A 24,121-nucleotide genomic window follows, 5' to 3' on the forward strand; every position below is an offset into this window, starting at 1 on the left:
GAAGCTAATGAAGTTTCAAAGTTTTGTTTTAATATAGACGCATCTCTCATAAAAGAAGGCTCTCGTATAATCCTCACTTTGAATAAATAACTTAGCTACCTGCGCGTAACAGCGAGACTGCTGAAAAGACGCGAGTTTGAATAAAAAAGAGGCACGAAATGATTTACCGACGTAAGCCATTCGTATTGACGCAAATCATTTTTTACATTCCAGCTAGTAAATTCTACGCGAAATGTGCGGATGTCAAGCGAACCGTGCGTTTCACCGGCACGTCGCGCAGAAGACTCTCAAAAACATCTGAAAGCGAATTATGCGAGTCGCGTTTTCCTATATTATACAATATCTCCGCGATGAGCATGTGAGCTCTTGCGCGCGTTATGTAAACGTATATATCACGTTGCATACGCGAACACGAGCACTATATGGCACGGAATATGCAGATATAAGTATATGCGTACACGTAAGAACTTCGCCATAGCGACTCAAGGTCTCGCGAAGTGGCCTAGGCCATTTGCGACATTACGTGCGTTCCAGATCATCGTGAGACTATCCTCTCAGGAGAGGCTGGGCGCGGTTGTTTATGCTTTTTATCGCGTGAACTGCCGTCATGTTAATCACAGTCGTTAGGAGTAGTCCACGTTGTGGCTACTGTACTGTTAGTCGCTGTCAAAGCGAGTGCCGATCGCATGATAGGGACGTGGAACATCTAGTTCAAGATCAAGTGAGTTTAATACGCGTAAACTGATTCGTATCTGCGTTTATTTCGCGGCCATATACCGTGTGATCGCGTAACAGCGCAAATCTCCGCAAAATGCCACGTGTTTGCATATTTCTTACTTTTTTTTTTCTTTATTTGTGATGCATATGGAATAACGTCTTTATCCAGATCAGATCCAAATCACGTGCCAACTTCACGTGACTAGGTTATGAAACTGAGTTATGAATTATATCAACTATTTTGATAAAGCGGAAATTTACTTTAATACGTCCGCAGTTTTCTTCTAGAGATATTTTAACTTTGTTACATCGATAGGAGGAATCAAAACAAGACTAAGCTAACGTTTTAATTCGTTCTGAGAGAGTTTCTTCTTACATTGACGAATATTGTTGAAGAAATAATACGAAATTTATCGATTTACTTGACGATAAGATGTCATAAATATACGAGTTGTGATCGGTTCTGACAAAGTCGTATCGAAATAAATGTATGTGAGATTTAACAGAGTGGCTCCGTAGTTCTCGAAGAAAAGATAAATCCGCTCGATTCAGGAAACAACTCATGCAGTCATACCTCGACGAGATTAAGTATAATTACGCGGACGGACTCGTAAGCGATGAGTCACTTCGTAACGCATAAAATTGTGTAGTAGTCAGTTTTAAGTCAATGCTTCGTAGAACCTATTCATCGATGTTTCATTTGTACACGCCCTTCCGAGTCATCTGTGAATGACACTTACATACAATATTCGTGTTATTTCCACAAAAAATCCTGGACGTTTTTCCTTGCAAAAGAACTATGCTCTATGACAGAATTGTACTTAAGGCTCCTGGGGAGTCGCATCATCCATCTCTTTTTAATGACGTCAGAAGCGAGAAAACGCATGCTAAAAATTCCTGCAAAATACGTCGAGATAAACAGATATATCCACAAAACGACATTTGCGATCGATTAAGTACACCTCTAAAATACTCCGTACACTTTCCTTTTGTTCTAAAAATCAATAGATAATCGGAAAATTAATATGACAAGATAATGAGGAAATTAGGTTAGAAAAGACGATTGCACGTCACATTTATTTTATAATTATCTGTTGATTGTTAGAACAAAAGGAAAGTGTACGGAGTATTTTAGAGGTGTACTTAATCGATCGCAAATGTCGTTTTGTGGATATATCTGTTTATCTCGACGTATTTTGCAGGAATTTTTAGCATGCGTTTTCTCGCTTCTGACGTCATTAAAAAGAGATGGATGATGCGACTCCCCAGGAGTCTTAAATAAAAAAAATCTCTAGTTATCAAAATAAATATTAAATTCCGGGCCGATACACACACAGCAACATAGCTTAGAAAAACTCCTTAGAAGAAACGAAAAGTTCCTTGAAAGATCACTATACGCGCATATACGTCCTTGTAAATAGGCGGATCATAAAATAACATAGTTCCCATTGCATCAAATAGCATAGTTCCCATTATCTCGTACAAGATATAGCACTTACGATAATTGCAAACATCAAGATCGTTAATCGCCATAATTTACATAATATATTGTATTAATTATAACAAAATAACAATATTATTAAGGATAATAAGAGCCAAAAATTGCTGGTATTATGCGCTTATAATTTAACCATGTAAATAAAACAGAAACAATAGTATATAAATAGTTTTATTGTTTTTTAATTATTCCAAACGCTGACTGAAAAATACGTATCCGTGTTGTGACCACAAGTCTTTTCTATTCTTGGACTGTTGAATTTGTAGAGCTCTCCTTTTGCTCATGTCTGCGCCTGCAAACACGGATATGATTGATTGAATTGATTTCGCGACCAACTATCAACGCTGAGAATATAACAACTTACAATTTCTCATGACATGGACATCATTTGATATTGACAACCGACTGAAAAGACCACATCCAATGGTCGAAATGTTTAAATTAAATTAATTTAGTATATTTCTATTTTATTTACATGGTTAAGTTATAAGCGCATAACACCAGCAATTTTTGGCTCTTATTGTCTTTAATAATATTGTTATTTTGTTTTAATTTCTAGAGCCGTTATAGTTTTATTGGTTTTGAATTTATTAATTACTAGTTACTTACTGATTACTGTTTTAAAATGGCCAGTTTGAACCGAAAGTATTGAATTCAACTAGATGGTTTCCACAATTAGCAGCGCGCTGATATAGTAAGCATCAATTTAATCAATATCAGTAATACTGAGCCAGCTGGAAATAGCAATTTACCAATCAATAAATCAATAGCTTTGGTAAATTTAGTAACGACAATAAAATACATTTTACAAATTGAGGCCTGTATTAATAGTTGTCACTTGAAATTTATCTCATGTAAGATTTTCAAATTTTTATTTTAAGTTAGATTCAAGTTTTTCAGTTAAATTACAATATATATGATATTTATATATGTAATTGTGATTTTCAACTGAAAAACTTTTATCTAACTCTGAGTTCAAATCTAAGTATCTCATTCGAGATGAGTTTCAAGTAATAACTACGGCCTAATAATTAATACGGGCCTAAGAGTTTATCGGTGAAAAACCAAGTGAAAACGCATCGCAAGTAAAAATACATCAACAATCTTTTCTCTGATTAACGCGATTCGAGTAAACTTCACACATGCAAGTATCCAAGAATGAGAATTGTGACAAAATTTCCACTTACTCTTTCAACTTACAAGTTTCTTCATCAAGTCGACGGTGTATATCGCTAAATCGTGCTGATGAATAATTCTATTATTCTTATTTCGAACAATTTCTTCATCCTTAGTATGCTTTTCCATTAGTGGTTTCGAGAACAAATCTGTAATGCTTACAGCATTGCAACGAGCAGACGCATACTCCTACAGACAATGGGCCTCATTGAAGAGGGTCGACGAGTAACTCTTGTCAACGTGAGAGCTTCAGGTTGTCGCAATCGGTAGCCGGTTGGCCCTCGACCTCTCTCAATTTCCCTCTCTCATAGCTATCTGGCACTCCTACATTTTTACTCTTTCTTTCTTCGCTCTTCTCAATCGCATTGACGCAATGTTCGCGAGATATGGCATTCCCCGCCACCCTCTACTCTCGCGTGGAATGTTGAAGGAGATTCCAGATAGCAAAAATCCCCTCGCCATTCCTCGACTTTAGAAGCTCTCATTTTTGCTCTCCATCCTCGTCCTATCCTGAACTTTCTCGTCCAAAATTAATTTCCCTTTTCCTTCTTGCACCTTTCGCATATTAGATGAATAGCAAGCTTTTCTTCCTCATCTTCCTCTTCGTCCTCGACTACCTTCCTCCCACGAACAATCGGTCTGGTAGCAGCGTCACCGACGAACCAACGACACGAACGAAGTGTACACGAATCCCCCACTTTTCGCTACGGATGACCTCCCCGTGGTCGCGTTCGAACAGCTTCGCAGGGATAAATGTACACTTGACGTCGGCCACGAGGCTTTTAGTGTCGGCAGAACGAAACTGTCGCTCGTGTTAGTCGTGCTCGATCGGTGGAACGGAATTTTGTACGACGACGACGTCGGCGACGAATCGTTGCGTGTACCTGCCATCGATCGACTACCGTATATGATCGCCGACGGGGGTTGCGACCAATCCGATTTTCGACGCACATGGAGCACGTGTTCAGTAGAACCTACGGGAAGTCGGATGTGGACCGCACTGGTCGAAGCTTTGTAAGTCTTCGTCGATGTTAATTGTGGCAATCTTCTACAGTGATGCAGATTTTAACGTTGGAAGTACTGTGTTAAAAGGGATCGTGATCCCTCATCTCGCGAAGGATCACGAAGAGGACCCTTTATGTGAAGAAAAGCAACGTAATCTTGATGTACCTGCCATAATATCGCGTTATCTTAGTTAAGTTATGCAAAATCGTAAAATGTGAGAAAATCGGGATAAAAATGAGAGAAACTGCAAGAGAGATAAGATGGCGCTCTGTATTCGGTGAGATGACGAAGGTGATCCTGTTAGTGTTAAAAGCTGTAAATGAATCTGTTATGGGAGACACACGTGGTTAGGTAAACGAGAGAATAGTGAAGAAACAATCCAGTTTGGAAGAGTGTCAAAACGTTTATGTCAATGAATCTTTCAAATAGTTATGTGCAAGATTTGTCAGGATGTTCACATGTGCTAGTTAAGTACGCAAGAAATGCTTTCAGTATTCACTTTCGGGCCGTATATTTTTACACTTACTGAAACATTGCGGTTTGCCTTCTGTTATTTAACATACTACGCAATTTTAAATTATACTCAAGTGGAAATAAGTAAATACAAATTTGTAAATATGATTCGAGCAATTTTAATTAAGCTAAGACCTTCAGCAGACGTGATATGAATTGAGAATAATGTTACTATAAATTATATAAATTAGATAAACATACGGAGAATATGAAAGACGGATATTGCTTAAGTGAATCTATGAGTCATTTTTCTGTTCGTTAGATCTTGGTATGAGATGCTTTGATTCTATCGCGAGCAAGTATAATATCACTTTATTTTTACTTTTATGAGTACATCCAAACTTCGTGTTTTTTTGTTGTTTTAAGTTTTATTTATATTTTTTATATTTATTCATATGAAATGTTAATATCTTATTATTGTTCTTAATTAAGGGTTCTTAATGACTAATAATGAAATATATTTTTATTATTCTATTATAAAATAATTCACATAATGAAGAAAATATTTCATTGTGTGTGTATATGTGTGATTCGTTAAACAATTTCACTACGATAGGTAGCAATTATTAGACAGAGTATTCTATCATAAAACAATTAATGTTCATTAAAATGTTATGTCATCAATTTGCAGATAATATTATTGAACTTTATTTCAATGAAACTTTAAAAGACATTTCCATCAAAGCGAAGTATATTCTAAGTTTCTAAACGATGATCGATCAATTAAACAATCTGAGTGACGATATATATTTTTCTATAAGCGCGATTCTATGAAACCAAGGTCATTGCATCTTGATCAGTCGCAGATGACCTACTACTGTACACATAAACAGATACCTTTCATGCTAAGAGGAAATACGTAATGCCAAGACGTAACACGTGACCGTGAGACCAACAAATGAATTGCACGTAAATGCTCCGCTCATTTCATGTCATGGCGTGATTTAAAGAAACAATGAGATCTCCATATTAACTCGTAAGAGTGTCCTCCCCATAATAATTGCACGGTAATTGGCGTGGCAGTTCTTGCACGACACAACGCTCTTCATATTTCATAAATTGTCCATAAACCCACATAAATATAACATGTCACAAAGTGTTCTCCTTGCAATTTCATCACTATATACATTGTTACACTACACGCATTGTTTCGTTGCTATATATATACATACATATTTATTCTTATACATAACTCGTAACCTAGTTCTTGAATCTTAGAACACTTCCGACAATTTCTGATAAATATTTTCTTTATTTCTTCATATCAGTACATCAATGAGATTGGACGAGGGGTGTATGAGCTTTTGAAACATTTTTTCACGTACGTAGGAAGAAAATAACCACCGGGAAAGGTTATTGCGGCAACAGGATAATATCACAAACTTATATGATTCAAATATATAAGATTGAACCAGAGAGGAAAGAGAGCGATGTGCGTATAAATGACTAACTAAATAATTTCGGGAGTTCCACAAAAGATGGAAGATAATAAGCAAAGCGTAATATGTGATGTATATATTTGACCTAGTTACACGCACATGTACCTTGTCGGCGATATAAATCAATCGAAACATAGGAGCGACCGAGTTCACTACCCTCGTAAGTTCCTCTTAGTTGAATGGTCGTGCAATTATGGCCTGACTTTGGTATTGAGCGATAACGAATATGTATTTAGTATTTGCTTACTTGTGCTTACGTGTCTTTTATCAACTCCGTTATCACGCACAAACGTTAGAAATAATAACACAAGTGATACACAAAATACTTAAGTGCGGACATTGTTACACAATATAAATAAATAATAGACATTTTGGCGATACAGAATTTGTTAAAATTTTCATTAAAATCTTAATAGATATTTAATAGATTACATAGTGAGCATTGGTATAACTTGAAGTTTTTATTAATCAAAGATCTAGATAATAATTACGATCTCTGTCAACTTTTTAAACATAACAAATATATATAATATATATAATTATAATTTTTGTTTGATGTAATCTGAGAGAACGAAGCAACGAAAAACGCGCGTTTTAGATAAAATATCATTTGTATTTTGTTTTTTATCAGCAGCTCATCGCATATATTAACACTTAACTATTGTTGTTTAAGATATCGTCTTAATATTCAAGAGGCACGAAACTAACATGTATGATACTTTTAGATAAAATGGTCAGCGCTTATACTGTGCCTGTTGTCGGTGGTTTCGGCTCAATTGGACTTGCCACAGTACAGAGACGATGCTCCCGACGGTCCGGGGCGGCAACTTCCCTCCAACGAATTAGATGTCCGTAATATCCTAGCCAGATTAGACTTTCTCGGTGCGGAAAGATGCAGCGCTAACGTCGTGGCGCAATGGGCATACGAAACCGACGTTAATGAATACTCACAGCTACAAGCGGTAGGTCTATATAAATACGCCAAGAATATATCTATGCTTTATTGTTAAGAAAATTTAATTTCTTTAACCCATTATCGCCCAAACGTGCTGAAATTTTACGTTCATTTGAACCATTTATTTTACGGAAATAAAGTCTATTGTTTATAAAGAGTACCATTCCATTTTCGATGTCGCTATCGAATAACGTTGAGAAAATTAAAAAAAAATCGCAATTTATGCAAAATTTTTGCAAAATAAATCTATTTTCGATGTCGCTATCGAATAGCGTTAAGAAAATTTAAAAAAAATCGCAATTTATGCAAAATTTTTGCAAAATAAATCTATTTTCGATGTCGCTATCGAATAGCGTTAAGAAAATTTAAAAAAAATCGCAATTTATGCAAAATTTTTGCAAAATAAATCCATTTTCGATGTCGCTATCGAATAGCGTTAAGAAAATTTAAAAAAAATCGCAATTTATGCAAAATTTTTGCGAAATAAAATAAAAACGCATGTTTTTAGGACTAATTTTTTCTTCTTCCGCTATTTTCTCCATAAAAACGTGTTATCGCTCGGGAAAGTGTCTAAAACGTGTTCCCGACGCTTTAACTTAAAAAATATGCCATGGGTATTTTTGTCAACAAACATAGCGGTACTAAAATGGCGGTCGAGTTGAAGCGTTTAATTCGAATTTTCGTTAATATTAATATTTGGTTATCGAAATTGTTTTAGGGTTAGTATTACTACAAAATTATATAGTAATTTACATAATAATTACATAATATTACCGTTAATATTACCATTCAGAAGTTTTGTCGCGTCATTACTCTCTTAAAGTGAATCAGTGAATAGTCACTGATATCAGTTATAAGTATAACACTGAGCAGTTTCAGTGTATATTCAGTGAAGCTGTAAATTAATGTATATTTACTGCTTTCAATAATGTTTCACTGATTCACTTTAAGAGAGTACCTCGTCGACACGATTCACGCAACTTTCTCGTTAACTGGGCTGATAAATTTCGAAACTTTTCGGCAATCTAACCCGCATGATTGGCACTCTATTCACGACACGTAATTTAGACTACTTCACGAGGATATATTGCTTTCTTTCATAGAAATGTACGGCGCAATAAATCACTAATATTATCCAGTCAAAACTTATTTCACTAACAATCTAGGATACAATTGAAAAGAATCATTCTTAATCCTAAAATCTATGAAAATTATCCGATACTAAATTAAATATCTAAATTTAAATGAAAAATCTATAAAAAAATACGTATCTTTTTATATATTAAAGTAAGAAAAAATTTTTTTTTAAAGATACGTTTTCATGCCTACGATATTTAAGAATGTATTCTCAGAATAAGTTACACATTAGTTTAAAAACTGAAACTAAAGAATTAATTAAACTTGCAGCAATTTGCTGTCGCAAAGCAAAGAGTACGCAAGGACTAAATTACAAAATTAAATCTTGTCTCATCAGTGAGACAGAGTTTTCAATTTCAAGAAACAGTCCGACGATAGACCATAGAAAGCGAGTCGCGCACAATCGTATGGGACTCACGTCCACCCTATGAAACATTTTCGTAGGGACCTCGACCTCCTCTCACGCGATCCTACCTCGCGATTGTCCGTGGTGCCTGCATACATCAACTTATCCATCGGCCGACGGATGGGTCGTGCACACCAACGCTGCCTCGTAGACATCGCGACCACGATTTTCCCTGGCACGAGACCGCCCGCATTGTCCGCGAAAGGCCGAACGCCACCGCGGGAAATCTTCCCAGGCGATGCCATTGTCGCGCGATAGTCATTCTGAACGATTTTGCAATCTCGCGACGCGCGCGCGTCTCTCTCTCTCTCTCTCTCTCTCTCTCTCATATTAACGAGAAATGGGAATTTTGTACTTCTCAATGCGAAACACCTGGCGAGACTCGCGTCGCGTGACGTTAACGATAATCGCGAAGTGCCGTTTTCCTTTTCCGCGGCAGAGAACGTCCAAGTATCGCACGAGCCGACGCCCTACCAGATACTCGTTCATTATCGCGTGAGATACATCGCATCGGCGATGTATTGTAACGAGCGGTTACCGAGCTTGTACACCCAATCAATTTCTATATTGGTAGGTAACTGTCATCAAATCGATTACATATTTTATTTACTTTTTTAACAGCTATCTCTTAGACGGTTGTACTGACACGAGTGTTGTCAGAGACACGTATGACCGAATCGAATGATAGGAAAATTGTGTCTTGTATATTACGTGATGGTAATCTGAATTTTCCTTCTTGAAAATATATACTGCGCGACGCGTAACTACGATTAACATGTACATACATATTACGTAACCACCGCACACAAGCTGTTTCTTCCCTAATATTAATTGTTATATCATATAATATTATACAATTAGGGCATCTCTTTCTTACTTGTTTCTATTTTTCTGTTTCATAAATTAAACTTTTCCTCTGTGTTTTTAAACACAGTGTAAGGGCTTAAATGAACGGTTTCACTTTCTTAACCGCTTTCCTTCAAACGCAAACTACTTTCAGGAAGAGCGTAGATACAGCGGCTTTATCTCTAACGGTAAAAGCGTCGTTCGTCGATTCGCGACTTTACTGCAACTGCGTTCGCTAATCGCTCGTGGACGACGTTAATTTGCTTACGTCATGTAATTAACACAACAATAGCCACATGGCGCTTCCCATACTCTTAAAATTCCGTCACCTAATTATACATTGAGTAAACGTGATAAAACATACGGACATGTAATTTCGTCACTTTGAAAGAACTAACACAAATTTATGCGTATATCTATCTACACGGAGAGGATTTCATAGTAAAACTTACCATGTAATTTTGTAACCGAAAAATAGATTGACATTTTGCAGTAAATTATTATCTTCTTATTTCATACGCCATATTTATATTTTAAGGATTGAAATGTGCTGTTAAAAAATATACTATATTTCTAGCAAAATTCACTATATGTTTCTTACCAAGATAGATCTTATCAATTTCTCTCTATTCCCGTACTACTAGAAACACACACAGTAAAAAATGTTTTATATTTGTGTTGAAATTGATCTACGTAGAAATTTTTGTGTTAAACTTTTAACATATTCGTATGTTAATTTAACATATTATCGTTGTGTTATTTTGACTTTTTTGAATTCACTATAAGTGTTAAAATAACACAATTTGTAACATGTATTTGCTTGGTAACATATTGGTAACATATTTTATATGTACAGTCGTGTTATTTATTAATATATTTGCCTTATTGTTAAATTAACACAAAAATTAGACTGGATAAATTGGGACATATGAAATGCGTTAAATTCAACACAAAATTTGTTGCAGCGTAATCAAGTAAAAAAGATTATTTCGAAAGATATTATATATATAATATAAAAATATTTAATATATATAATAAAGAAATAAGATAAACATATATAATATATAACATATATAATACAAATAAATATCGAAAGGGAGAATCGAATTTATACGAAAAGGAAGAAATTGTATAATATTCTCTCCGTATGAAATTACAACGAAAGAATATTTTTCCTCTCTCTTTCTCTCTCTCCGAGAGCTGTTCGCAACACACGTCATGCATTGCCATTTCAGTTGGAGGCGCAACGGCTTTACGCGGATTTTCAGTACCAAGCCTGGTACTTAATCTCAAGAATCGACCGGAATGCAATCCAAGATCCCACGATCAGACGACGTCTCAGGTATTTGTCCGTCGTGGGTCCTTCGGCGTTACCGCCCGATCAGCTGGACAGGGTGAGTTGCAGTTCCTTCACGTTACTTCGCTTCTTTCATAATTCAAGCGTGACCACGACGCCCGCATTGCTATTAACCCGGCAGTGCGATAGGAAGTCGATAGTAGATATAATGAAATGACTCCTTTGCAGTACAATCGGTTGATCAACGATATGCTCGCAGTTTATAACGGGGCGACCATATGCGCCTACAACGATCCCTTCCGATGTGGACTGCGCCTATATCCAGGTAATGCATCGCTCGTTACGCTCCGTAACGAGCAAATTGACAGGCCACGCCGCCTTCACGGCTCGCCGCGGCGAAATTCCGCCGCGGGAGATTTACGTAAGCCCAAAATGCGCATGAAAGTGTGAAGAAATGGAATATGCGCGTGTGCGGGGAAGCTCCCTACCGCGCCCTCGCCTCCGTTAATTTACGACGACTCCTTTGCCGCCGCGATGCGTCTCTAATTGTCTGCTATTTTTTCGCGTTCGACGTAAAACTCTTGCACGCTCATTTAGACACGAGGTAAACACATCCTCGGGATGATAGTACGCACGGTACGGCACGATAGTACGTTGCCGCACGTGTGCACGTAGAAAGCTGATAATTAATTATTTAAGCGAAGACGCTATGCAGTTAAGTGTAATTTATCACGGGAATCTAATTGCGCCCCGGCGCGTCTGACTGGCCGCGAGAAATGATGATTTGAGCAGAACTTTTCGCGCTCGAGCTTCGCGAGAAACAAGAAGAAAAGGAATAGGTGGGTTCGCGGCTCGACAAAGAATTTATGGTTCATGCCGGTGCATAATCGCCTACAAGCGATTGTTACACAGTCTTTATATTTAGTAGCACGTGCTGTATTATGAGGCTCCGATTTGCGCGGTTCATCGACTTTTCCGCCGGCCTAGAGCTCGTTCCAAATGATAAGACGTAAGTGAGTCTAAATTATGATTAATGAAGTTATGTTATATTTCTTGATTTAATGAAAAGAGAAGAATATATTGAAAAATATGATGTGCATATTTTTCTATTAAAAAGAAATTACATATTGTAACGATACTTATATAAAGATGGTAAAGATCAAAGATTCCTTGTCGACACGATTCGCGCAACTTTCTTGTTAATTGGATTGATAAATTTCGAAACTTTTCGGCGATATAACCCGCATGATTGGCACTCTATTCACAACAATTTAGGCTACTTTACGAGAATACATTACTTTCACAGAAATGTACGGTGCAATAAATCACTAATAATATTATCCAGTCAAAGCTTATTTTACTAACAATCTAGGGTGCGATTGAGTGCGATTGAAAAGAATCATTCTTAATCCTAAAATCTATGAAAATTGTCCGATATTAAATTAAATATCTAAATTTAAATGAAAAATCTACAAGAATATGTATCTTTTTATACATTAAAGTAAAAAAAATTTTTCCCTTTATACAAGGTCGAATAGTTATTCATCGTCTATTCATAACGAGTGACAAATTACGCAGATCGGGATAAAAAAAGAAAAGAGGACAGATTGTTCGCGAGATTAACGTGTATGCCGGTGGGACAATATTCAAGAGACGATATCGCACGGATGGCAACGCGCCGGAAAATCACGAACCTTGGCATCGACCGTGTTCTTTGTGCATTGTTGTAGAGATATCGCAGATCATGGCGAAAAGTCGGGACTGGGACGAGTTGCAGTACGTCTGGACCGAATGGAGAAGACGCAGCGGTGCACCGATCAGAGATCTCTATCAGCAATTGGTTACGTTGAATAACGATGCGGCAAGATTGAACAGTACGTTCATTATTATTATAATTGAAGTGAAATTTGTATTATAATTTACATAATTTAGCATTATAGCAAAGTGTAATAAACTACAATGCTACAATTTGCATAAAATTTTTGACACAAAATCAGCAAGTAATGTTCCATGCAAAATTGTAAAATGTCATAAATATTATAATCACTTTTGTATTAAATAAATATAACAAATATAACTTTAATATAACAAATTATTGATGCTCGGATTAATTGACAAACGTGTATGTTAATTAATTCGTATGTCAAATAACATTGACGCCACTTTTTGGCCAGAGTAAGGAATAATCAAATACTTCAATATCATTATTTCTTTTTGTAGACTTTTGTAAATAAATATTATAATCATTTTTGTATTAAGTAAATATAACAAATTTTAATATAACAAATATAACTTTAATATAACAAATTATTGATACTCGGATTAATTGACAGTTGTGTATGCTAATTGATTTGTATGTCAAATAACATTGACACCAATTTTTGGCCAAAGTAAAGAATAATCAAATACTTCAATATCATTATTTCTTTTTGTAGACTTTACCGACGCCGCCGAATATTGGATGTTCCCCTATGAATCGCCTAATTTCCAACAGGACATCGAAGAAGTTTGGGAAACGATTCGCCCGCTTTACGAAGAGCTGCACGCTTACGTTCGCAGAAAATTACGAGATTTATACGGTCCCGAAAAAATCGGCGGACACGCACCTCTTCCATCTCATATCCTCGGTAAAAACAACGTTTTATGAAATATTCAATTCGCGAAAAATTCATATTGTGAAATTCTATATTAAATAATGTAAAAAATTTAAATAATATTATTGCTTCTACAATTGGAAGTATAGATAGTACATTATATATTTGTATCGTCATTTACACAATTTTTACCGAACGAATAACATTTTGATCGTGGTTGCAATAACAAAAATTACTACAGGCAACGTATGGGGACAGTCTTGGAGCAATCTTTTGGATGTTACCTTACCATACCCTGGAAAAACGTATCTCGACGTCACTCAAGAGATGCAAGCTCAGGTAAGATTTGCAATCTCGTAATCACACATCATGAGTAAAAGTCGATATTGATAGTTATTAAATAATCTGTATGCTAATATAAATTTTATTTTAACGCGCACAGGGATACACCCCGATCGATATGTACCGAGTAGCTCAGGATTTCTATCTGTCCATAAATTTGAGTGCTATGCCGCCGGAATTCTGGGCCGGAAGTATAATCGTCGATCCTGGTAATCGTCCATTAATCTGTCAAGCTTCCGCGTGGGATTTCTGCAATCGCTTGGATTATAGGTTATTATATTAAGCAATACATTCGTGACGTATGCAAAGTAATGAATTAACATATTACGAAACAATACAAGTCAATATATTGCGAAATAATGTGTTATGAATTTTTCGCCATTAAATTTTTTAGAGATTATACGTATCAAAAGATTATATCGTACATAAAGGTAAGAATTTTTCATGTTATTGTTATTTATGTTCAGGATTAAAATGTGCACAAAAGTAACAATGAAGGATCTGATAACTGTACATCACGAGATGGCACATATCCAATACTTCTTGCGGTATAGCGGTCTACCTCGCGAATTTCGTGATGGCGCAAATCCAGGTATGAGAATACATCTACAATTTCTGATACCCTTTATAATAAAACCAGGATAAAAATCTGCAAAAATAAATTAGAACATGCACAATTAAATTACACTCATACATATCATTACTCATACATTCTTGAGGTTAAAATTTAGATTTACTGCACATTTCGTAAAATTTCATGATAAACACTACCCTTAATCCCGTGTTTCCCGTGATTATAAATTTTAACAAACATAAAAAATTAATAGGAAACATGATGAAATAAAAATTAATAATCACTTGACAAAACGAATTGCATAATAAAGATCAAATTTTCTTGCGGCCAAGCGATCATCAAAATGAATACGAGAATCTATACATATTAAGAAACATATAATATTAAGAAAGTATACTTAAAAATTTATTGGTGGGAAGTAAAGATTATTGAATAGAAAGGAACTTTATTTCACAGAAATAAATTTTGCTTTACAAAAATAAACTTTCTATCCCACAAATAAATTTCCAAGTATTTTTTTCTCAGTGTATATATTTCTATAAAATAGAATGTGTCTGTCTGTCTGTTTCCTGTACACTCCTAAACCCCTTGACCGATCTGGACCAAATTTTTCATTGTTACTCTCTAGGAAACCCTGGAAAAAATAATATAGGCTACATGAAATCTGGATATCTCTCTGATTTCATCCCCTTGACATTTTGTAATATTCCACGCTACAGAGGATAAACTAGCAATAGAACTACTTTGAGCTAGCAATAATATTACTTTTCTGTAATTAATACGCGTAGCTGGATAATACTATAACATTGTCGTAGAGATATATCATCACACTTATCATCAATCATGCGCCATCACGTTACGATGTTGACACTCGTTATCACGATACGCGGACGTGATAACGAGAGGTTGCATCACGCCAGGAAGGGAAAACGCGAACGGCGGAGTAGGACAAAAGGGTAGGAGATGGCCGGCGATGATGGCATGCACACTGGACAGACGACACGTGTTACATAATCGAACCGTCCGCTCCTGCTCGACTTCCGGAAGGCACAGCCGACGTGTGCCTTTACGGCTAATAGCGCGAAAGCGAGAGCGATACGCTCCAGGTGTACACCGCGCGCTACTCGCGCTATTCGCGAATAGGCGAATGGCGAGTGGATGTTACTCGTACATTGGCGTCGAGCGCGAGCACGGATGTTAAAATATTTTTATTACGGTATAATCGCGCTTTCACCGTCGCAATGGCCGGCCGGCCGGCCCGGTCGTTCGCCCCGCACCGGAAGACCGACAGTTTTGAACCAACGAGAACAGCTTCGCAACCGGTGGTCTTGCCCGATCGACCGATCAATCAATCTGGATATCGATCGTGTAACTTTTCATGTGAACTCGATGTTACTTATCAATCATGTAATTGTTTCCCTTAGCATAAAATCATGAAAAATGAATAATTTTACAGTGCTTGAAGGCGATTATGAGTCTTTTCCTCCAATGTAAACTCGTGAGATGTGAACATTTCCATATATTTCCAAGATTAGATTTTGCACTTTTCACGAATTTACTCTAAGGAAAAGATTCATGATTAACCCTCTAAATATCTAGAGTAAAACCGAATATTTATATTCGGGGACGAATATTAACATAACATATTTACCTAAATCTAAATTCTCTTATTTAAATAGAATCAACAATTGTTTTCATGAAGAGCTAAAGTTTAAAAAATGTGTATTTTCTTATTTGAAAAATATTTTATACTAGTTTAAATTACTCGCCGTTGCCCGGGTTATTATACAGTATCAAGAGAATGAAATGAGGAGGGAGGCAAAATGTGAAATGTCCAGACTTCATGGTAGTCTATATTTTCCACAGAGTCCTAAAGAGTAACTATGCAAATCGGTCAGAGTTTAGAAGTTTATAGAGAACATATAAATAGATAGACATTCTATTTTATATATGTACAGATTAGTATACGGAGAGAATTTTATAGTAAATATTATTATAGGATTTGATAACCGAGGAATAGATTGACATTCTGCAGTAATTCAGTAACCTTTTGCGCTTCACATGTGCTACTTATATTTTAGGAACTAAAATGTGCTATTAAAACGCTTGCAATGTTTTTAGCGAAATTTACTATGTTCTTTAGTAAAATAAAACTTATTGATAGTTTATCTGTGGAGTATTAGAAACATATAGTAAAATTAAAGAGAGTTTATATATAAATAAACTATAATATTCTCTCCGTGTATAAGTAAATTGCTATATATTAGAAAGTGCCCATCAAATAAATATTTTTATTTTTTAGATATTTTTTCCCAGTGTATGACAAATTTTTAATATGAATATGTAAAAAATTTCCATCGCAAAGCTCTCACAATTAAGAAGATATTATAATAGTATATATATCGTAATATCGTGCTATATCTATTTATTTGATTACCTTTTCACAAATCGTGAATTGAGAAGATGGAAAATATCTTGGCGCAGTCTTACATATGCCGCGCACGTTCGCGCGGTATTTATTATCCAAGTTTTTATCGGTAATCTGTATATTTGTGGTGTGCGATGAACGTTAAATCCGAGTTACGAAATTACGATTTAATTAATTGCACACGTTTGAGTGTTAGGCAATTTGCACAGGGAAACGTGATAAAAATAGGAAATAATCAGCGTCATCTGCAACGCTTGACTTATCCGACGCGTAATTACATCCTGGTTAACACTGAATCACATCACATCAAAAAGCCACCGGGCTATCCGCGCGAAAATGAACCGGAGAACCTCGAGAAACCTCGGCAATAATCGTAGAAGGAACTCAGCGACAGACCATCTGTTTCGTCTGACGTCTACTTTCACCGATCGATTATCACACATCCAAACTCCCGCGAAATGCTCGTGTCTCACCAGATAACAAACCAGTAGCATAAAATCGAACTTTAAAAAGCGCTTATTCCGTAGTCATAGCGCCGAAAGTGGGATAAAAATTACAGGTTTTATCGCGCACATAACTAAAGAAGGTCGTTACAACTCTCATCATATCCATAACTTTAATATTCAACGATAATGTAACGCTTTCAACGTCAATTTGTTAATTATTACGAATTAGACATGAACGTTGTTTTATATAACAATCTCTGAGGGAAGATAAACGACAGGCTTCGCTAATTCTCATCTAGTTGCTATATCGTTACGAGTAAACGTTGCTGTACTCGAATGAGGACCAGTAATACTTACCTTGTACACATACATACCGTGAGAATTACTGTACTTACCATAACCACCGCTATATTTACCAGGATTCCACGAAGCTGTCGGCGAGGCCATCGCCTTGAGCGTCGCGACGCCGCGTCACCTGCAAACCCTGGACTTGGCGAACAAATTTATCGATGAGCGCGCGGCCGACATTAACTATCTCTTCTCACTGGCGATGGAGAAACTGGTACTGTTGCCCTTCAGTATCGTAATGGACAGGTGGCGATGGGACGTCTTCCGCGGCTACGTAAACAGAGAGGAGTATAATTGCCACTGGCACAGGTTGATGGAGCAATATACGGGCACGAAACCGCCGGTACTGAGGTCCGAGGACGACTTCGATCCAGGTGCGAAGTATCACATCCCGGCCAATATTCCATACATACGGTGAGTACCCAATCACTGCTTTCGCATTTCTCACTCACTGAGGAAACAGAGTATCTAAAAAATAAAAACTCAAGAAAATATTTTGCTGAACCAGAATTCTAAATATCACAGTTAAGATTTATCGCTGTCTCTTATATCTGCTAGAAAATTTGTTGTATCTGCTGGAACGTAGAATTTACAGCAACAACATTCTAACAATATCTGTAAGCAAATTTAGGTGAGTGTGAGAATTATACATTCGTTTACATATAACATACGTTCTACAGTTCTTACTTCGCGCTACAGAGAGACTTTCTTGCTAAATTTACCAAAAAAATTTTTTTGTCTAAATTTCATAAATGGCTCAGACAGAAATTCTGTCTGTCATTTATATTGATTAAATACACAGCATATGCGATATATATCGCGATGTTTGCTAGATATTTATTTACTTTAACTAATTTCTCATGTCTAAATCATTTTCCTTCCTTCATTTTCGCTATGCCTGCAAAAACATTTTTTGAGTAAATATTTACTCGCGCGATGGATACTAATAATATTTACTAAAAACTAAATTCTCTTAAATTCTGTTTAAGTACAATAGGCAATTGCTTTTATAAAAATCTAGGATTTTAAGAAAATGTGTATTTCCTTGTTTGAGAAATATTTCATATAAGTAAACTACCGCGAATAAATATTTTTATTTCTTGGATATTTTTTCTGCCAGTGCACAAGTATGCTTTCGATTTCTACAATTTACGGCACGAGTCTCATCCTCGTAGCCGTCAGTCCTCTCGCACAGTCATGGGAATTAATGGCGGTAAAATAAACGAAATTATTATCGCCCGAGCTGCACTACGGCGAATCCGTAATTGCCTTCGGCGATCTCGGTAATTGAAGCGGTTGTAATTATAACATTAAATACGTGGAATATAATAATAACAATAATAAAAATAGTAATAATAATAATGATAATAATAATAATAGCGGCGGAAACAATGATATTTTCGCTACCACATTATCTGATCGACACACTAGATAGGTATTTACACGCGTAAATACATATTCTCACGGATCACATGTGATATATTTATTCAACATGTCTACCTTGACGATATAATAATCAAATAGAACTTGCTACGTACTTGAAGTGCGTGCGTGACGCTCGTGCGCGATTTCCAATGCGCCTGAAGCGAATAATTCCATCGCGAACAATTCTGAGCGCGCAGGATCGGTGATTTCACTTTCGATTTCGCGATCTCGCGCTCCTCCTCTCTTGTGATTTGCTCATTGGTAGAGGATCAGTCAGAGGAGAAAGAGGCAAGGGACCCTTTCTCTGGCTATCGTTGCGCGCTGCAGCTGGAGGGATATGAGTGCAGTTGTGGGATCTAATACCTGAAATCTCCGCATGCCAAATGATAGATCGCGAGGTGGAACAGGATGTTGTTGGCTCGCTGATATCATCGAATCGGAAATGTTACGTATGCGCTCTTTCCTTCGTTAGTCATGCTAGATAAAGGAAAGTTCCATTTTCATCGCATCGCACGAGGTTAATTACTCATGAGAGCCTCGCGTCGGCGGCGGTGGCGACTTAATTATCGGTTGCGAATTTCCGCGTGCACCGGCACGGCCAAAATCGCGAGAACGACTTTCGCCCAGGTTCTCTTATCTCTTCCGGGTCTCTACCGGAACAAGAAGCGCGATGTCTCCCTCGTGAACAGGTAAGCCCCGGGCGGGGCGAGTGTCGCGCGTTGCCGAGCGCACGAGATCGGGAATAAGCGATTCATCATGCTGCACGAAGTTCAAGGATATTGTCGCCGACGCGACGAATACATAAAAAGATCGTCGTCACGCTCGATCGACGCCTTCCTGACTGTTCTGTCTCTAACGAGCGCAGAATACGCTCCATATATCTACATTGGTTCGTTTCAGCTCGATTCGTAACTTAGCTTCCTTCACAAGAAGATAGTGTAAGGAATCATAAGGCACATTTATCGGAACTATCTATCGTATAATAGATATCGTGAGGAAAAAAGGAATCGAGACGGGTCGAGACAAGTAGATGGCACAGAAAAACGTAAGCAGTAAAGGCTGATCTATGCACTCTTTGCTTCCTCTTTTTTGTTCTCTAATTTTTTTCTGGCTAAAGATTTAAGACTTGAATCAAGAAGACAGAAAGAGAAAAAAACAGGAAGCAAAGAGCACACTGTAGATCTGAGCCAAGACTTTTAAGTGGCACCAAACTTGACGAATCGCAATTGATTATTCGTGGACCTTGAGAAGAATATCATCGACTGTGGCTGGTCAATGTGCTTACCGCTTACTGCTTACGTTTTTTTCTGCGTGCCATCCGCTTTCTAGGATTAAGTGAGTCCAGGTGTGTGTTGTGCGAATTGGCGACGACGAGATCAAGGTGAATTGACAACAGGCTGTCGCTTTGCTCTTTGGTTTTATTAGAAAGAAGCGAAAGACATCGTACAGAGACATCTGTTTACAAACGTCATTAAAAACACATAGTACAACATGTGTTCGTAGGTACTTAAGTGTCGGTACTATATCTAAGAAATCGTTAGCGCTGTCTATGCGGACTCGCGGCAACCATAATCGCCTTTCGCGACGCAAGAGCGGCTGCTTCTGCAAACTCATCTTCCTCGCGACGTTGAGGGGACGACGTCGAGTCGCAGGAAAATAAATACGTCCGCGTTTCCCTCGCGAGCGCGCGAATACACCTGTGTCGCGCGTCCGCCAAGGAAACGCTTCTTTAACGCTCCCGATTGAGTCGACCGGTTACTCATTACAAATCACGCAATTTTTGGAGCTTTTGGATCTTTCCCACGTTACGACGCGTTACGACTTATTAAAGAGAGGAGAACGCAGAAAAAGTGTCATTGCGACGTGCAAAGTGCGGGCGCCGACGCGTCCGCTCGTGCGATGCAGTGAAGGACTTGCGCAAGTGGATCTTATCGCCACGATTAACCCGCTCTGATTATCTAATTCTAATTGCATTCCCGCCTTTATACACGGAGAGAATATTATAGCTCTTTTTACATATTAATCCTTTTCAATTTTACTATGTTTTTAGTCTAATAGACTATCAAATAGACTCAATGAGGTCTGTTTTGTTTACAAACATAGTAAATTTCGCTACAAACACAGTAAATTTCGCTAGAAATATAACCAGTGTTTTAACAGCGTATTACAATTCCCAAAATACAAGTAGAGCGTGTAAAATGAAAGGATAGTGAATTACTGCAGAATATCGATCTGTTCGGCTACAAAATCCTGTAGTAATTTTGACTGTGAAACTTTCTTCGTGTATGTTTCCGTTCTCTTATATACAACATTTTGATCGGAATTTCTCGGCTTAACGAATTTCTCAGATTAACGAATTTTCTTGGTACTATCGTATCGTCCCCTGTCTATCTCTCTCACTCGGGACTTCCTCCCTTGCCGTATGCGTCAGTTTTTCTTCGAGCCGAGAGCGAAAAATCCTCCACTGCCATGCGCTTTGATACTAATATCCCCCGGAGTGTCCCCCAAAGCTGGATTCGTAATCACCAAACGAGGAACCATGATCGTGATCGTGCACTGGTACCGCTATCGGCACTTTCACGGGGTACGGTACCGCCTTTGGTACCGTCACAGGCACCGGCTTCGTCACGTGGACCGGTACGGGTCGCTCGACAGGCACTTTTACGGGGTAGGGTACCGGCTTCTCCACCGGAACGGGTACTGGCTTTTCCACCGGGTACGGCGCCGGCACCGGTATCTTCACGTGTACAGGCACTGGCTTCACCACGGGCACTGCTACCGGTCGTTCCACGTGTACCTTGACCGGGTAGGGTACCTTCTTCTCCACCGGATAAGGCACCGGTTTCTCTACCGGAACCGGGTATGGTTTGATTACGTGTACCGGGTACGGTCGCTCGACGGGCACTTTCACTGGGTATGGTATCGGCTTCTCCACGGGGAAGGGTTGCGGCACGTGCACCGGGACCTTCACGGTATACGGCACGGGCTTCTCCACCGGGAACGGCGCTGGTACCGGTACCTTCACCGGGTAAGGTATCTTCTTCTCGACCGGGTATGGCTGCGGGACGTACACCTTGTAGGGCACCGGCCTCTCCACGGGCACGTGCACCGGATAAGGCACCTTCTTCTCCACTGGATACGGTTGTGGTATGTGAACTGGCACCTTCACGAAAACCTTCACCGGTACCGGTATCTTCTTCTCGACCGGGTAGGGTTGTGGTACCGGCACTTTAACCGGATACGGTACTTCCTTCTCTACTGGATAGTGGACCTTCTTCTCCACCGGGTAGGGTACTTTCACGTTTTTCACGATCGTGATTTGCTTGACTTTGCCGCCGTCGTCGCCGCCGGCGCCACCGATGGTGTAACCACCGCCAAAACCACCGTCGTATCCACTGTCGTGACCGCCGATATCATGACCGCCGTCGTAGTCGCCGCCACCGCCGTAATCGCCACCACCGCCGCCGTAATCGCCACCACCGCCGTAACCGCCGTCGTCGTGTCCCCCGAAGTCTCCCTCGATGTGACTCAGCCCCCGTTTGTTCTGCTTCTTCAGATCCCCGGCATTTTCGATCTCCTTCTCGCACACGGCCAAGGCCAGTAGCCCCGTTAACACCGTGAGAAACTGCAATCGATAGAAACCTCGTGGGCGAATGCATCAATTGCACACGCTTGCGGCTCTACTTCATGGAAGGAGTGCCATTCGCGCGTTGGACTCGCGCAGATAGCTTCAGTTATCAATGCCGAGAATATCGCGCGCATGGAGACTACTCAAAGATGCAAAATTACTCAAATTCATATGTCAATCTCTTGGCCATCGAGATTTTTCATCCTATGAACGCGATATACCTTGTTAACTTTACCATAATTCTCAATGAAACACGATAACTTTGCTGTGATTAGATCACAAGTGGAATTAATTAATCTTGAAAAAAAAATCGCACTTTGCGGCTGCTGTTGTTATTTCTGACACTTAATCGAAGTGAAATCTTAAGTTCAGTTGGATGGCGTGAACGAGGGAGCCAAGCGCAGCTGATTAGCAGACCCGCGACTAATTCTACTCAACGCGCGCGCGGAAGATTGAACTTACCAAAATTCTCATGTCTGTCCGGTCTCTCACGATCTGGTCAAAGTCCAGACTTTACTGGATGTTTCCCCCCAAGATACCACCGTCTTTATAGCCCGCTTTCCCCCCGACGCGTATCAAGCGAGCCCCTCTGCACTCTCGCGGAAAAGTGAAACACACGCGTCTGGTGCTCGCCCGACGTGCAACGCGTGTGGCTTTTATATATATATGTGTGTATATATCCTACGCACAGACGACGACGCTTCCATAATCCTGACCATCGGCGTAGCCGTTGCGAATCGATCTACTAACACCGGAAGTTCCTATAACGGCGATGTTAATAGAAGCTAAAATTAGAAAGTACATTCGTAGAAAACGAAGGAGTTCACATTTAATAAATACATTTCTTACTTAAATAAGTAAACACGTAAAATTTCGAACGATATCAAATGGCGAATCTCGTGGTGACAAATTGAAAAAATGAGAAAAATGCGCGAATATTGCGTCGAAGTTCGTGAATTATTAAGTTTAATTCATTTAATTAATAAAGTTAATTAATAATTAATAATTAATTAATAAGGTTTAATTAGGAATTAGTAAAGGTTGTTCCGCGAGAAGAGTGCAGACCATCTCAATATTCTATAATATTCATCGTTTTAAACTTCTCTATTGGACACACTGTGCAATTTTCGATCGTGATCCTCTTGGTCCTGTCTGCGTCTACGCCACTGGACATGTCAATACATTTTCATTTCTTCCCTACCATCATCCCCCTCCTCTGACGGAGCACCCAATCTCCCGCCGCTATTCTCCATCTCATGGAGATTTCTCGTATCGTCCGATAGAACTTCGGAATAATCCCCTCCGTATCCGGTCGCCACGGAAGGACGAGCGCGCGCGTAAGATACG

At 38.5% G+C, this 24,121-nt stretch overlaps 2 protein-coding genes across 3 annotated transcripts in view; one reads left to right on the plus strand and one right to left on the minus strand.

Moving 5' to 3' along the window:
- Positions 1-592: 592 nt before the first annotated feature.
- The window catches only part of LOC116841816 (angiotensin-converting enzyme-like), a 69,386-nt gene continuing 45,857 nt past the window's right edge, over positions 593-24,121 (plus strand). The window contains exons 1-10 of one of the 2 annotated variants that reach the window (XM_032810209.1): positions 593-721; positions 7,074-7,310; positions 10,928-11,086; positions 11,218-11,314; positions 12,720-12,863; positions 13,425-13,616; positions 13,825-13,922; positions 14,026-14,195; positions 14,393-14,517; positions 17,793-18,135. In XM_032810209.1, coding sequence (XP_032666100.1) covers positions 608-721; positions 7,074-7,310; positions 10,928-11,086; positions 11,218-11,314; positions 12,720-12,863; positions 13,425-13,616; positions 13,825-13,922; positions 14,026-14,195; positions 14,393-14,517; positions 17,793-18,135 — 1,679 coding nt within the window. In that variant the 5' untranslated portion in view covers positions 593-607. Of the gene's footprint in view, positions 722-4,180; positions 4,406-7,073; positions 7,311-10,927; positions 11,087-11,217; positions 11,315-12,719; positions 12,864-13,424; positions 13,617-13,824; positions 13,923-14,025; positions 14,196-14,392; positions 14,518-17,792; positions 18,136-24,121 lie in introns of those variants that run through there. The other variant, XM_032810210.1, reaches the window with a different exon arrangement.
- On the minus strand, positions 20,547-23,403 carry LOC116841818 (proline-rich protein 4-like). The gene is made up of 2 exons (XM_032810213.1): positions 23,237-23,403; positions 20,547-22,771 (listed from the first exon to the last, which is right to left on the minus strand). The coding sequence occupies exons 1-2, from the start codon at positions 23,246-23,248 to the stop codon at positions 21,629-21,631; spliced, it is 1,155 nt and encodes a 384-aa protein (XP_032666104.1). The 5' UTR covers positions 23,249-23,403; the 3' UTR covers positions 20,547-21,628.

The sequence above is a fragment of the Odontomachus brunneus genome, unplaced genomic scaffold (assembly GCF_010583005.1).
Source record: "Odontomachus brunneus isolate Ranch 3 - 2012 unplaced genomic scaffold, Obru_v1 Obru_scaffold_018, whole genome shotgun sequence".
Classification (NCBI taxonomy): Eukaryota; Metazoa; Arthropoda; class Insecta; order Hymenoptera; family Formicidae; genus Odontomachus; species Odontomachus brunneus.